Source organism: Plasmodium vivax, chromosome 12 (genome assembly GCF_000002415.2).
Source record: "Plasmodium vivax chromosome 12, whole genome shotgun sequence".
Classification (NCBI taxonomy): domain Eukaryota; phylum Apicomplexa; class Aconoidasida; order Haemosporida; family Plasmodiidae; genus Plasmodium; species Plasmodium vivax.
The window spans coordinates 1,794,392-1,810,776 of record NC_009917.1 but is presented as its reverse complement, the minus strand read 5'-3'; the positions used below and the strand labels follow the sequence as shown (position 1 = coordinate 1,810,776).

The 16,385-nt window shown below is 47.4% G+C and overlaps 1 protein-coding gene across 1 annotated transcript, besides 7 other annotated features; it reads right to left on the bottom strand.

Moving 5' to 3' along the window:
- Nucleotides 1-432: 432 nt before the first annotated feature.
- Nucleotides 433-461: a microsatellite.
- Nucleotides 462-873: 412 nt separating this feature from the next.
- Nucleotides 874-900: a microsatellite.
- A 359-nt stretch (nt 901-1,259) lies between these two features.
- Nucleotides 1,260-1,285: a microsatellite.
- A 148-nt stretch (nt 1,286-1,433) lies between these two features.
- PVX_117340 (hypothetical protein, conserved) lies at nt 1,434-14,930 on the bottom strand (the record flags this gene model as incomplete). The annotated part of the gene is made up of 1 exon (XM_001615713.1): nt 1,434-14,930. The coding sequence occupies one exon, from the start codon at nt 14,928-14,930 to the stop codon at nt 1,434-1,436; it is 13,497 nt and encodes a 4,498-aa protein (XP_001615763.1).
- Nucleotides 6,371-6,391: a microsatellite.
- Nucleotides 10,734-10,760: a microsatellite.
- Nucleotides 13,474-13,531: a microsatellite.
- A 681-nt stretch (nt 14,931-15,611) lies between the features above and the next one.
- Nucleotides 15,612-15,636: a microsatellite.
- Between the last annotated feature and the right edge of the window lie 749 nt (nt 15,637-16,385).

Here is a 16,385-nt window from a genome sequence, read left to right as displayed (position 1 = left end):
TTCTGCGTGCTGCCCATTCGAGTAAAAAAAAAAAAAAAGAAAGAAAGAGAGAGAAAAAAAATATGCGAACGTAACACATACCAGCGCGCACCGACGTAGGGATAAAGAATAAGAAAAGGCTCCCCAAACACGCACACCAAATGGCGCACGTTGGCGATGTAAATAACGCGCTATGGGCACACGCTTAAAGGCAGAACGGTTCTGTCATTTTCGCTCCGTCGTACGCACTGAGGTGAGGAGGCGCGTTTCGAGAGATAGGCCACGCGTGTGATTTTTTCGTCGCGCGGCAAAAATGAATAAACGCATAGGTGCATAGACGCATAAACGAATGGACGGACTTGCCAAGCGAGCTAGCCACCGGTGCGCACTTAAAACGGGGTTAAGGAAACGTGCCGAAGAAGGGACTTCGCGCTGGAGAAATTGCCCATTAAAAATGGTGCCACACGGGGAGGTGGGCAAAACACGCCTTTAACTCTACAAACGAATGGGAAGGGCCTCCTCCCTTAATTTTGCAAAAGAGGCTGGCAAATCCGTTTCGCCATGCGGATGTGTGTATCATCTAATAATGGCTACACACTTTTTCAATAGGGTAAATACTTGGTACGCAGAATAACCCTATTGAAGCTCGCCAGAAATGTAAAATTAAAACTGGGAGGAGGCAACCACGGTTACGCGGCGGGTGCACCTTTTTTTGTACACCCTAACGTAAGCGCCAATTTGACAGGAGTAACCATTCATCTTCAATAAATAAATGGGTTTTATTTTAAAAAATTGCAATAGCTTTAAAAAAATTCATATTGAATAGGAAAAAATTGGGGCCACTAAAATAAGCGTGCACATGTATAAGGCTGTGAATATACACACACAGTACGCGTAAAAATGCAGCGCAACTTTTTCTATGATTAATAATTAAATATATTATATCAAACAAATATCTCTATATCTCTGGATATGAGATATATAACTCAATATGATAAAACATACTTGTCAAAGTATGGTATATTATACTTATAAAAAGTACACTTAAAAAAAAAAAAATGAGCGAAAAAAAAAATAGGGGGGGGAAGGGATAGACGATTATGTCTTGGGGATTTATCAAAAGAAACAAACGATAAAAAAAAAAAAAAAAAAAAGGAAAAATAATAATTACCATCATTACAGTAATTACCATCATTACAGTAATTATCACCATTACAGTAATTATCACCATCACGATATTTACCATAAAAAACAATACAGTAATGGATGATTAAAAAGGATATTAAAAAATGACGTAAAAAAAAAAAAAGTTAATTTACACACATACACACACGTACATAGGGACAACACGCACGTAACATTATGGCATGTATCTGCATATCCGCACATGATACTACTTGCAAGGCTAATGTGCATGTGTCCAAATGTACTTCCCAAACCACAGATGCGCCTGCCTACTGTATATCAATATACTGAATTATGTCATCGTGGTTTACGCTGCCATTAAAATAAAACTCTTTGCTGTTCGCGCCGAAATTTTTATTTTTTCCATTTTCCGCTTCCTGGAAAAAGCTCCCCCTACCCTCACTGGCGTTGTCATTGTCCTGGCCACTGTCATGGTCGTGGCCACTGTCATGGTCGTGGCAACTGTCATGGTCGTGGCAACTGTCATGGTCGTGGCAATTGCCATGGTCGTCGCAATTTTCGTGGTCGTCGCAATTTTCGTGGTCATTGTTGCCCTTCCTATCATTACCGTTGAGACCATTCTGCTCGTAGTAGTCAAAGAAATGTTCGCTCGTTTTATTAAAATGGGTTTTATCATTTTCGTCGTCAAAATGATTGGTGTATGTGCTTAATTCTTCGGGCGGAAAGGCCCTGTTTTGCTTTGGCTTAAAGGCGTTTGTCCCCCCCAAGAGCTCGTCCCGCTCGAGTTGCTCCAGTTGGTAGTCCTGTTGGTAGTCCCCTTGGAAGTCCTGCTGATATTCCCCCTGATACTCCCGCTGATATTCCCGCTGGAGCCCCTGCTGAGGCCCCCGCTCCAGCTCGTGGTCCATATCCCCCAACTCCTCTTCGATCGTCCGTTCGCTGAAGGACATGACAGTTTTGCATGTGCCATTATTGTTGCAGTCAAGGTCGTCTTCCACGTTGTCCACAAAGTAGTTCAGGTACTTCGGCTGGTTGCGCAGTTCGAGGTCGCTACGGGCCAGCTCTGCCGCTCCGTAGAGGTGGCCCCCGCCGTCCACCTGTGGTAGGCAATTTACGCTGTTTATGCAGTTTTCCCGGTTAATGTGGTCCTCACCCATGCAGTTTACGCTTCCCTCGTTGCCGTTTCTTTCACCCCCAATGTCCTCATCATTATTAACCTGCACACTCTGCACATGGTACGTGTTGCGCGCCACGTAGATGCCATCCTCGTGGCTAGCTCGTCCTCCCTGTACGTGGTCATTTGGCGCGATTTCCATTTGGTTGTTCACTTCATTCCCGTTCTGGAATGAACTGCCATACGGGTTAACCAGCTCGTACTGGTTGGCCACGTCGTATGCAATGGCCTCTACGTAATCGTCCCGCGCAGCGTAGTCGTTTGTTCCAAGATAAGCGCTTCCCTCGGGGTGGCCGCTTCCCTCTTGGTAACCGCCTCCCACTTCGAAAGCGCTCCCCCCTACCTGACGGCCCCAAAGCGGCAACTTCTTCCCCGCCGCGGCCCCCCCATCGCACAGCGCATTCGCGGGGCTCTTCTTCTTGCTCCTCTTCCGCTTGTTCAGCAACTCGCTCTCAATGTAGTCATTCACATACATGCTGTAGTAGTCCTGATTGTTTATTGTCTTCTCCAGTCTATCCATCCGCAGCTTCTTCGTCTTATACAGAACATACGTGTTGCTCACCGAGTCGTACGTATACATATCATTAAAATAGGTGTTGCATACATCAAATAAATTATCCCTCAAGGTGACGTTCTTCTTAAGGCACAACCTCTTGATGTGCAATCTGGCCTTCACATTATTCAGCGTGTTATTGAGGTACTCATTATGCTTCAACGATTGCTCATAGCTAACCGCAAAATGGTAAACGTTATTAATAAAATTGTTATAATGGTTTTGAATGTTAAAGAAGATGCATTCGTTTTTCTTCAACTGTTCATACTGGAGAATGTATGTGGGTAGGCAGTCGTTTTTGCTTTTTATCAATTCCTTGTGACTTGCATAATCTGGCAGCTGTATCAGGTGGTATACATTTGGCTTCTTATCCACCAGGGGGTTATAGTTCCTTCTGCGACTTACCCTCTTTTTGAAAACGTGCACCTTCCTGTTTCGGGTGTGTCCGTTGTTACCTCCTTTGTTGGCGGCACCGCTAGTGACGCGGCCACTTCTAACGTGGGTAGCCCCTGGGTCGATCACCTTTTCAGCGTACTTATCCACCTTTGCGCTAACTTTCAACTTTTTGTTTTTCCTCTTATTGGCTTTAATTAAACTGTTTTCTGTGGAGTTTCCGCTTAACACGCTGTTCCGTTTTTTCCTTCTCAAAGACATGCCTGTGTTTCTCTTACTGCCATTTTCTCCCTCCTCCAGGGGCTGCTTCTCCTCATTGGCGGGGAAGGCACTTTTCATTTTCTTGTTCCAGACCACTTCCTCCCTGGTGACTATCTTAATTTTGTCTTCCCTCAATTCCTTTGCGCCCTTCTGGTCGGCACTATTATTATACATTTGGTAATCCTTGTTGCTGACGCATAATCTGTTCCCATTTTTGCTCTTACTCTTGCAGAAGGTTCTACTCCCTCTGTTGTTGCTGCTCCCATTGCTGCTTCGCAAATTTTTGGCTATCATTGGGGAGTTTTTTTCTCCATCCTGTTGGGTTACATTGCCACCTGTTTTGGCATCCTTAGCGTCTCTCGAGTTGCCTGCGCTTCCATTGATAAATACAAAGTCTTTCGAATCGTCTTCTTCTGCCTCCAATTCTTTGTACTCTTTCTTCTCTCCCTCCTCGTCATCCATTAGCTCTTCTTCCTCCTCGACCTCTTCCTCTTCAGCCTCTTCCTCCACATCGTCTTCCTGCCCCTCAAACTCAAACTCGTCGTCTCCCTCCTCCACGTAGTAATCATCCTCATCGTAGTTAAGGTCTGAATAATGATCCGAAATTTTCGACGCCCGGCTGTTGTTATTGTGTTCTTTGTCTAGCTTGGGCCCTCTCCCCTTGGCGCCTTTACCACCCCGGGGGCCTCCACCGCCAACACCGCCAACGCCGCCAACACCGCCAACGCCGCCAACACCGCCAACGCCGCCAACACCGCCAACGCCGCCAACACCGCCAACGCCGCCAACACCGCCAACGCCGCCAACACCGCCAACGCCGCCAACACCGCCAACGCCGCCAACACCGCCAACGCCGCCAACACCGCCAACGCCGCCAACACCCCTTCTGCCAGTCGAATCTCCAATAATTTTGATGCCAAAATTGTAGGTGCCCCTTTTTTTAAGCTCGTACTGGAACTTGTCCATGTTGTAAACCTTCAGTTGGTACTCCTCGAATTTCTTCACATCGAAGCTTTTGTAAATTTTGGAAATGATCAAATTGTAGAGGTGCCATTCTGTGAAGGTTATAAATTTCGTGTCCTCATACGAATTATTTTTATAATATTTGTTAATCCTTTTCTTTTTCACCTCCAGGGATTCCAGCAGTTTGTGGCTCACATTCAGGTCGATATTTTCCCACAGGTTGGTGTAAATGTTGAAGTAGTAAATATCGTTGCCACTGTTATTGCTCATTTTTGCCTGACTCGTCTGCGCTTGCGCGTGGATTGGTGGGGTAACCTCCCCTGCGCACTGCTCCTTTTCCCTCTTCATCACTTTGTAATCGCCGTACGGGTCGTCCGATCCGCATGCTGCGCCCCTCCGCCTGCCGCCCCTCTTGCGACACTTTCGGAGCGTCTCCTGTATTTCTTTATTCTGCAGCTCGTCAATGCTTTGCGTCCACATGTTGTTCCGTATGCAGTTAACCTTGTGGTATATGAATTTGAACATGACGTCGTTTTCCTCCTCGGGGCAGTCCACGTTTATTTCGAACTCGATGGGTGCGTCGCCCGCGGGGGGTTGCGTGCTCGTTGGGAAGCCGCCATGAGGGTACTCCCCGTCAGCGTAGTGGCCACCACCCACCTCAGCACTGCTGCTGTTCTCCACTCCGGGCTGCAGCACACAGTCTACCAGCTCATGCGCGTGGTCGCTGTCGAACGAATTTTCACTCACATACCCGTCGTACGCCTCCACATTCTTTTTGCTTTCCTCAAGCTCCTCCTTGGTATCACTCTTCATCTTCTTCTCCTCTTTCGGTTTGATTACTTTACTTTTCAGAGCGGCCTTGCAATCCTCGTCAACCTTAAAGGAGATGTCACTTTTGACGTTCTGTTCTTCCCTTGAGTCGTTTATATTTTTGGGAGCCAAGTTCTTCTCACAGGTAATACCTCCTACGGGGTGGCATTCTTCCCCCTTTTCACTTTTCTGTACAATTCCGTGTGAAAGGTTCAACTCATTTTTCACCACACCTTTGTAATCACTTTCGTTGGTGGTGGCAGCGTCAAGCGGGATGCTTCCCCTTCTTCTCTTCATCTCATCCATGTCTAGTTCTTCCTTTTTCCTAATGGGAGTTGCTATCCCTAAACCGAGGCCATCTTCCTCAGCCTTTACTTCACCCATGTGGCTTTTGCCCTTCTGGTGCAGCTTGTTATTAATGGCGCTTTGGAAATCTCTCAGCTGGTTTATTACCTTCTTGAAGCAGAACGTTTCTTCCTTAGTTCGAAGGGGGGGAGTATCTGCATATTCTTCCTTGCTCAGGCCGTACTGCCCACTAAAGTTCCGAATCACTTCTTTACCCTCCCTGGTGCTCTTAACGTGGGTGTCTGCATCCCCTTTATGGGCGATCCCGTTGTAGAGCGCGGTTGGCATAAGGCTCTCTTTACCGTGGGGGGCATCCACGGAACTTCTCTTCTCCAGCAAAATGGCATTACTCTTCTGATCACTTGAGGGGGGCATCACTGTACTGCCCCTTCCATAGAGGAGGTTACTTCCTCCGTTGCTGCTACCACTACTGATGCTGCCTTTGGCCTGTTCTAAGCTCCGGGTGGAACCGTCCTGCCCGGGTAAACAGTCCAAAGGCAAATTAGAATCCTTCTCACTTTTGCAATCGAAGAATATTTTTTTTTTATAAAACATGAGCAGCTGATTGTAGCAGAGGCTCTTATTCAGGTTGAGAATTTTCAGCATTTTTTCCCGATCGTCAAAATCTGCTTTAAAAAAGTTATCGTACATGTCGTCAAACAGGCAGAAAAAGTTTATGTTCAGGGAGATGTATGAAGAGAAGCTGTTGTACACGTTGCTTCTTCCGCTCGCGTCTGGATTTGCACTCCCGCCGGCACATCCACCGGCAATTCCACCGGCAATTCCACCGGCAATTCCACCGGCAATTCCACCGGCAATTCCGTTTGCACTTCCACCCGCACTTCCACTCGCACCCGCATTTTTGTTCATATCATCGTAGTATAACTCTTGGCCCGGAGGATCCCTTTCCTTCACTGCGTGGGGGCCGCTACCCTCCGATTTGCCTTCCTCACGCTTCATCCGCTGGTGCTGCGGGGGTCGCTCTTCTTCTCCCTGCTCCTCGTCCTCCTCTTCCTCTTCCTCTTCTTCCTCCTCTTCTTCGTCCGCTTGGTTTTCTTTCCCTTTTTCTCTTTTACTTTCTTTCCCCCTTTCGGCCTGCTCCTCCCTCTTCACGGCGCCCCTGTACCACATCTTCTGGAAGAGCATTTCTTTGAGATCACTCTGCGTTAAATTTTTCACATCGATGGGCAGAGAGCCATTCGCCTCATCCGCCTGGTGAAGGTTCCTTCCAATTGGATCGTTAAAAACGTGGCTCCTTTTCTTTTCCCAGGGTGTGTCCCTTAAGCTGACATATTCTTCCTCCTTCAGGTCTGCGTTTAGCCCATCTGGCACGTTCTGCCTCCCACCAGTGTGCGTATAACTCGGTGCATTGCAAACGGGCATATAATAATCTTCCACATTTGAGTTAAAAATGAAGGCATATTTTTCCCTATTCATCATTTGGAACTCGTCGAAACACTCCATCTTCTTCGTCACCTTTGGCAGGGCGTTACTCGGGGTGGCCTCGTCCTCCCCCGCCCTTGGTGTGTGGAAGTTCTCGTCAATTTGGTGCTCAACTTTGGTGCCACTCTCATCCAATTGGGTGTTCCCCCGGTCGGCTTGGCATTCACTATGATGAGCGTTCTCTCCAGCATGGTCAACACTACCAACGGTGTAATCAAAAGTGGGGTGTATGGCATCCGCAGCCGCGTCTCCCTCCTCATCCTTAGCGCTTCCATTTTTGCAAAGGGTGATTTCCTTCACCTGGGAAAAATCATCATCGTCATAAATGTTCCCTCCTTTCAGGTCGCTTTTCCAGTTGTCCATTTGGACGATTTTTAACTGGTCAAATTTTGCATGCTCTGCGTTAAGGTTGGAGAGGGTTTCGTTTTTCTGCTGCTGCTGCTGTTGCTGCCGTTGCTGCAGCTCCTCCTCCTCTTTCCTCTCCTTCTGCATGAGGATGGTGTCCCCTTGCACGAGCAGCGTTTCTTCCTCCTCCTGCACGTCATTGGTCGTATTGTTATTGTTATCGTCGTAGTTGGTGTCCTCGTTGTTGGCCTCATCGTTGTTGGTGTCTTCATTATTATCGGTGTGGTTCAAATTGTTGCTCGCGTAAATGCCCCCACTGCAGATGTTGCCGCTGCAGATGTTGCCGCTGCAGATGTTGCCGCTGCAGATGTTGCCGCTGCAGATGTTACCGCTGCAGATGTTACCGCTGCAGATGTTGCCGCTGCAGATGTTACCGCTGCAGATGTTACCGCTGCAGATGTTGCCGCTGCAGATGTTACCGCTGCAGATGTTGCCGCTGTACACATTCCCGTTATACATACTGACCACATCAAGGTTGACGTCTCCAATGTTCGTAGATCCCATATTCGCGTCAAAGATATTCTCCTCGTAGAGATTTGCATCGAACATATTTGGGTCGTCAATATTCGTTTCGTCCATATTCGTGTCATCCGCGTTGGCCTCGTTCATGTTCAGCTCGTCTTCATGTGGCACGTCTCCGCTGAACGGGTCGCTCCCGCGTCGGTCCGCATTTACCTCATTCGCATTGGCATGGCTGAAGCTGTCGTCCTTGGCGCTGTGGTCATTAGCACTGGGGTCGTTTGCGCTGTGGTCATTAGCACTGGGGTCGTTTGCGCTGTGGTCATTGGCACTGGGGTCATTGGCACTAACATCGTTTACACTCGCGTCATTAGCACTAACATCATTTACACTCGCATCGTTTGCACTAACATCATTTACACTCGCATCGTTTGCACTAACATCGTTTGCACTAACATCGTTTGCACTCGCGTCATTTGCACTAACATCGTTTGCACTAACGTCGTTTGCACTCACATCGTTGGCCCCCGCATCCACCGCGCCGCCACGCGGCTTGCTATCCTCGCAGGCGTCATTTTCGTACAAGGAGAGCGAGTCGCCATGTGGGTGCTTAAACTCGGACATGTGGAAGGCACTAATGTTCTTCTTCTGCAGTCTCCTAATTATATTGCTGGGGGCGTTAAAATCTACATTGTTGTTTGCCTTGCACTTTACGTTACTCTTTATGTTTATCGCGTCGGTCATTACGTGCCCCTCCTTCAGAAGGTTGCTCTCGCTTTTGCTGGCCCTCCTGTTATTATAAAAATAATTGCTCCCCCCACAGTTGTTAATATTGATGATATTATTCTGGCAGTAATTGCTGTAGTAATTATTCGAGTTGCTTATGTTATTTTTGATGACAAGATTATTGTAAATATTGTTGAAGGTGTCTACGTTGGTTTGGAAATTAATATTGCTGTTCATACTGTTGGGGAAATTACCAAATGTAGGGTTAGCACTTGTACTGTTTTGATTTGTATTTTTTTTTTTTTTTTGGCTGGAGGAACTCTTTTTTCTGCCGTCACAATTGGAGGTAAAGACGCTGCTGCATTCGTTGTTGCTTCCGTTGTTGTCGTTGCTTGCTTGGCTGCTGCAGCTGCTGTGGCTGTTTCGTCTGCTATATCTGTTATGGCGGTTGTGCCGATTGTGTTCTTCGCGGCTCTCGTGGCGGGTATGCCTGGCGTGTTCGTCCCTACTCCCGTGGTTGCCATGCCTGGTATGTTCGTCCCTACTCCCGTGGTTGCCATGCCTGGTATGTTCGTCCCTACTCCCGTGGTTGCCATGCCTGGTATGTTCGTCCCTACTCCCGTGGTTGCCATGCCTGGTATGTTCGTCTCTACTCCCGTGGCCGCTATTCCTGTTGTGTTCTTCGCGACGCCCGTGATTGCCATGTCTGATGTGGCCCTTGCCATGGCGGGGGTGCCCACTATGCCTGTTGCCGCTGCTTCCGCTGCAGCCGCCTCGCCCGCTGGCACCCTTTGACGTGGATGCACCCCGGGGAAAGGAGCCGTCACCTTTCGCAGCAGACAGTTCCTTTATCATGTTAATTAATATGGCCTTCAAAATATGCTCATCGGAGTATTTCCCGCTGGAATTTTCACCACTGCCTCCCGCTTGAAAGGAAGGAAAGCTCGCGTTCTTCTTGCTGCTCAAATCTTCTACAATTTTCAAAAGGCTCTTCTGATAGTTGCCGGGCATTTCGTTATTTTCATACTTGTTCATCAGGGCGCTAAATTCGCTGTCGAAATTTTGGAAGGCGTCCGCTTTGTCGCTCTCCTTGGTGCCGTTCACGCTGTGCATGCCGTTCTGGCTGTGCGTGCTGTTCAGGCTGTTCATGCTGTTTAAATCGTTCAAGTCGCTCAAATCGTTCAACAGGCTCACTTCATTGGCGGTTCCACTCGCACTTCCACTCGCACTTCCACTCGCGCCGCTTAGGTCCTTCCCCCTTATCGCCTTTAACAAATTGCTGGCCTGGACATTCTGCAGAGCGCTAAGTTTAATTAGGTCGTTCCCTTCGGCGTTCCCCTTGTGGTAGTGGTGGTGCTGCTCTTCAGTGGCTTTCAATTTTTCCTTCAATTGTCCGTCCCCCCTTTTCGCGTTGCCGCTAATTTTGAGGCTGTTCTTTATGTGGCTTTCGATTTGGTCATACGCACTGTTGATGGCGCGGCTGCCACTACGCTTATTGCAGAAAGCGCTATTGTCCTTACCGCCATGGTCCTTACTGCCATGGTTCTTACTGCCACCGTCCTTACCGCCACCGTCCTTACCGCCACCGTCCTTACCGCCATCATCCCTCCCACCACTGCTCTCCTTTTCGACGCTGCCCAGCTTGTCATACACAGCCATATCGTTCATGCTCTTCAAATTGCAAAGGCAACTGTGAAAGAAGCTATTCACTTGATCCGCGACGCTGTTCGCATTAATATAGGTGTCACTAAAGGTAACGCTAACGTTGGTATTACCGTTAAGGTTGCCGCCGCTGCCGTAGTTGGCACTCTCCTTCGGGTCATCCCTCTTACCTGCTGGCGCTTTTACGTTGTGGCCGCCACTACTGCAATTGCCGCTTAGCAGATGGTTGCTCTGGTTGAGGCCGAGGCCCTTACTGCTCGACTTCGCGTGCAGCTCCGGCTCCAACCCCCCCGCTGGTGCGTCACCCTTTTCATTATGTAGCCCCTTCTTCGTGTGCGCCATGCAGTTCTTACAAGCCTGCAGATAATAGTTGTACAATAGGTCCATATTTTCGTCCGACAGGTTAAAGGTTTGCCTGCCGCTGTTATGAGCATCGCTCGGGTGGTTAAAATTGTCTACCTGGCTATTACCACTGCTGTCATTCGTATCGTTATTACTATAACACACGTTGGTGCAATTTTTGGCGTTTATTTCTTCGCGCGCTTTGGGGTGAACCCCCTTAAGGGCACTATTATTGCTGCTGCCGCTGCTGCTCTTATTATTACTGCTCGCGCTGTTAATCAGACCATTGCTGAGAATATTTTCGCTAACATCGCTGCTGCTGTTTTCGTTATCAACACGGCCACTTGGGTGATCACTTTTCCTTTTGCCGCCCTCCACCAAGCTGCCTATCACCTTATCCTTCGGCAGCGTTTCACTCTTAAGATGGTAATCAGCACTATCTGCGTGGTTTGAACCTCCAACAATTGTAGCTGCCGAAGGGGGGGAAATGCCCCTCCTCGTAATATCCTGTTTTACCTTTATTTTGTTGCTACTGCTGCTTCCACTGTGCAGCAACCCACTGTGGATATTTCCCACGTCATCATAGCTACCTTTCATTGTTCCTTTTATCAAATTGATTATATTCTCAATGTTATTACAATGTGGGTTCCTAAGTTCAGTCTCGTTTTTTGCAGAGCTGCTTTGAAAATGTGGGTCCAAGGCCTGTTCGCACAATTTGTTGATGCTTATATGTGCCATGTTCACGTTGCTGAAAAAATGGGAACCATCGTCGGGATTACTTAGGTTGTTCGCTTTACTGCAACTGTTAATTAGGTGACTGTTGCTACTAGCGTTATTGTATGCGCTGCTACAATGCGATGGGACTTCCTTCTCCTTCTTCGTCATGTTGCCGCAGAGGGGTTCGTTACCGCTTTTTGTTTGCGCCCTGCTATCTTTGCCACTTTTAGGGACCTTCACCATTTTGGACAAAATATCCCCTTTATTTGCTACTAGGTGGTTTATTTCACTGGGGGGGAGGTTTTTAAAAAAATCTGCTATGGCGTTGTTCAAAATGGAGCTGTTCAAACTGCCGCCGTTTGAACTACCGTTGTAGTCGCTACTTCCGCAGCCATCATGGCCGTAGTTCCCCTCCTGGCTGTCATTACTCGTGGTGGTGTTATTCGTGTTGTCGTTCATATCTGCCTTCATGACCCTACAGTGATCGTTACACTGCAGCATAAATTTTATTACATCCGTTGCGATGCTTTCATAAGGGGAGTTGTTATCTGCTACCCTGTTTTCATCCTTACCCTCTGCGGGCTCTCTTTTTTGCTTCACCATATTGTAATGGGTATACTCTCCTCGGTCAATATTGCAGTCCCTCCGTTTCCTGCTTCGGAAATCGTACTTGCATTTGTTAATATCTCCATCGGTGTTACGGCTCACGGGGGCGCTACTACCGCTAGCTTTTGCGTTAACTACCTTGCTAGCGACTCTTCTACCGACTTTGTTACTGGCATAATCGCCTGCGTTCAGGCAGCCCTCCTTGATTTTTTCCTCCTCGCTCACTGCTACGCTGGGCAACATGCCACTCCCCTCTTCCAACGATTTGTCGCGCTGATGATGGTAGTGATGAAAATGGAAGCTTTTATCTTTCCTCGTTCTATCACTCCCATGTTTATCCCCCAAATATAAATTCTTTTTTGACTCTTCCTCCTTATATCTTTGGTCAAAGTAGTCCTTCCTGTTGTACTCATTTAGTGGTACCTGTTTGCTTAACATATTGCTGCTGCGCTCGAGGGAGCTTTCCCCTGCTGCTCCTCCCCTACTGCAGTTACTTTTCATTTGCTGCTGCAGAATTAGTTTGATTAATTCTATGTTGGCTTCATCCTCGAAGTCGCCATTTGGCTCTGCCCCCTGCGGGGTTCTGTTCTTCTCACGGTGAGCGGCAGCGCCGTGCCCGCCTCCACTCACGTTGCGGCTGCAGCTGCTATCGACGCTGTTCGCGTTTTTGCCGCCACTCCGGCTGCCACTCCTATGCGCCCACTTTTTGTGCATCTCTGCAGAGTCTTCCACGAACTTTTGAAAGCTGCTCGATGAGGGAATACCTGGATGCCCATTTTCCTGGTGGAGCAAATCGTGCTTCACAGCACTGCAATTCTGCTTGTTAAAAATGTTTAGCAGAGCATCCGTCGAAATTTCACTTAACATGTTGACATTTTCATGGAAAAGGGAACTGTTGTTGTTATGCCGCATGTGATGATGCCTTTCTTTTGAGTTCCTATTTTTAACGGCTTTTTCCTCCGTTTTTTCGTTCATCTCATTTTCCTTCAAAAAGTTGGCCAATTCTCTCCTCAAATTATCCACGTTCACAAGGATGTTATTCCCCCCTTTGTTGTTTTTTTTTAAAATGTTTGTGCTTTCTTCTCCGCCGCTCTGTACATTGGTGGCGGCACTGTCACCGCTCGCTTTCCGCTTCATAGCGGGCGCGCCGCCTTCCTCCTTGCCGCCGCCGCTCTCGTTGCTGTTGCTATTTTTACTTTTACTATTGTCAATTTGTTCCCTTTCGGGGTTATCTCCTCTCTGGTGGAGGTCACCCCTATCGTGGAGACTCACGTCCGCCGGGCGGCTCCCCTCAGCATGTACAGCCGAGCTGGGTTCCTCCAGCTCGCGAATTTCATCTTTCACCTTTTTCAAAGAATACTCCTCATTTTCCTTCTTCACGGACAAATTATGCGATTTTGCATTTTTATTTTTCTCCTTCGGTTTGCTACTTTTTTCAAATCCGAATTTGCTGTAAAACAGTTTTTTAAAAAAGCTCAAGTGCTTCTCCTCCTCTTCCTCCTCCTCATCATCACAATTTTTCACAGCCGCTTCGTCGTCTCGTGGCTTGTGCGTATCTTCCATTTTGGGCGATGCGCACGAGGCGTACTCGTTGTAGTTATAATTGGCATTCACATCCACGTTTGCCTCAACGCTGGCGTGGGCGCTCGCGTAGGTGTTCGAGTCGTCGTTCAGGTCGTCGTTCGGGTCGCCGCTCAAGTCGGCGTTCGAGGCGGCACTCATGTCAACATTCGAGGCAGCATTCGAGTCCGCGCTCCTGTCCGCGCTTCTCTCAGCGGTCACGCTCGAGTTCACGCTGGGCAGCACGTTCGCGCGCGCGCTTATGCATGTGCTGACGTTCGAGTTGGCGTTGGAGCTGCCATTCACCGCTTTACGAAGGTTGTACTTGGGCGTGCTGTTTTTCACAGACAGTTTTTGCCTTAATTCGAGGCCCGCGTTATCGCAGGTGGTTCGGGTGGCATCCGCGCTGGATCCACCATCGCAGTGGCCACAACTTCGAAGCTTGTCACCGCTGCTGCGAACGTTTCCGTTTAGGTTTTCGTTGGAAAGGTTGCTTCCACCGCTGATGCTGGCAAACGCGCCGTTGAGCAAGCCCAAATTTGCGTCGCTTTTGTTCGCGTCGCTTTTGTTCGCGTCGCTTTTGTTCGCATCGCTTTTGTTCGCGTAACTTTTGCTCGCGTCGCTTTCGTTCGCACCGCATTTGCCCGCGTCGCGGTGGTGAATAAGCTTCCCGTCGGCCTCCATATGCCCATTCGCAAGCACAAACTCGTCGCATTTTTTGCTGCCCTTTTTCGTAAAGTCGTTATTTATTTTAATCAGTTGACTTAAAAAATTGTCGCTGTCCGAACTGTACATGATGCCAATTTCGTTTCTTAAGTTGATAATGTAATTATCGAAATAGGTGATGCAGTACACGTATTTCAGCATAATGTCTTTTATATCGGTGCAGTCGAAAGTTTTCTCTTCCACTTCCTCCTCCTTCCCATGAACCCACTTGGGTTCGCGCACATGGCCCGGTTGTTCAGCTACGCGGCCGGGTTGTTCAGCTACGCGACCGGATTGTTCGAGTACACAGCCGGATTGCTCGCGCACCTGTCCGAGGTCATTTTTAAGACTTACGTCAATGAAGGTACCATTTTTTTGCTTTATCAAATCTTCCCTAACCGTTTTAAGCAATAAAACCCATTCACACCTATATTTATCTTCCTTTTTTTTTATACGAAATAAAATATTATCTTCATATTCTTTGTGAAATGGTTTTAGGGTAAGAACAAGGTTTTTAATGTGATCTAAATCTTTATCGCAGAAAGCATAGTTACCTTCATTATCATTTATAAGGTTTCCTTGCATCTTTTTATTGGCCTCCTTAATTTCAGTAGTGATAATCACCCCATTGCTATTAATGAAAGTAATGCTTGACAGGTGCGCGGAGTTTAGTTCGTTCATTATTTTACAGGTGGGGCATTGACGAGTGGGTTGCGTGCAGATGCTGTGCGTGCATCCATATATGCATTCGTGTTTTCGCGTGGTTGCGTTTGGGCGGTGAGCTGAATTCGAGGGTTCGCCTGTTCGCGGCTCTACTCGCGGTTCTACTCGCGCTTTTACTCGCGGTTTTACTCGCGGTTCTATTTGTGAATCTATTTATGGATCTATTCGTGGATCTATTCGTGGATCTATTTGTGCATCTATTCGCGTTTCGCCTTTGCGCAGTTCGCCTAAGCGAGGTCAGCCTAGGCGAAGTTCCCCAATTCGCCGTCCCCCTTATCGCAGTTCGCACGTTTGTGCGTTCGTTCGTTTACACATCCGTGCGTCCGTGCAGTTGTACCTTTGTACAGTCCTGCCTTTCGAAATTGTGCCTTTTCAAATTGCGCCTTTTCAAATTGTGCCTTTCGAAATTGTGCCTTTGCCAATTGTGCCCTTGTGCATTCGCGCCTCTGTACATATGCATACATATGCACTCATGTGTACATATATATATGCATACTTCTGTACATACGTGTGTACGTATGTATTTATATGCATATATATATGCATGTGCGCGCGTACATACGTATGCATATATACGTATGGTGCTACAGATGCAAGAGGGCAAGGGAAAAAAATAAATATATGTATCTTTTACAGGGCCAAAAAAAAAAAAAAAAAATAGGCTAGCAAAAGGGGCACGGATGATTCGTGATATCACTATGTAGTACAGCAGAACCTAATTTTCTCAAAGCTTTTTTTTTTTATTATTTATTTTTTTCCCGAATGTTAAAAAATGTGAGTTGAATTCAATTTTGTCATGGCCTTTATTTTTCAAATGATTGCATTATGCGAATGCGTTGCGGGGGTATGTATAAGTATGTACGTGCGCACGCATGTAAAAATGAATATACACATGTGTTCTGTGCTTATCGCAGTGTTGACAGGTTAGCGATGCGCTGACAGGCTAGCGATGCGTTGGCGTGCTTGCTTGTGTTGACATGCTCGCGATATGCCCACACAATAGCGACAGGTTCACATGCTTTTTACACGCTTGCAGAGTTACATACTGAGATATACATACGTACACGTGTAGCCTCGCTTCTTCGCCACAACCGAAGGAGAAGCTTTACATATCCTACATTTACATAGGGGCATGTAAACATGAGAAAGCAAAAATGAAAAACAGTTAATGGTAAAAAGGAACTGTTCACTGCGTACGTTTTTTTCGCTTGGTCAAGTAAAAATGCTTTGCCACTATGAATGTAAATGAGTACATGCATCAAATGAAGTTTAATTTTTAGGGCTCATTTTTTGGGCATTGGGTAGGGGATAATCATGTAAAGGTGAAAAAATGCCATTGAAGGGGGGATAACAATGGTGGTACTGGTGGTAACGATGGTACTTGCGCTAATTGTGCCGACTGCGCTAATTGCG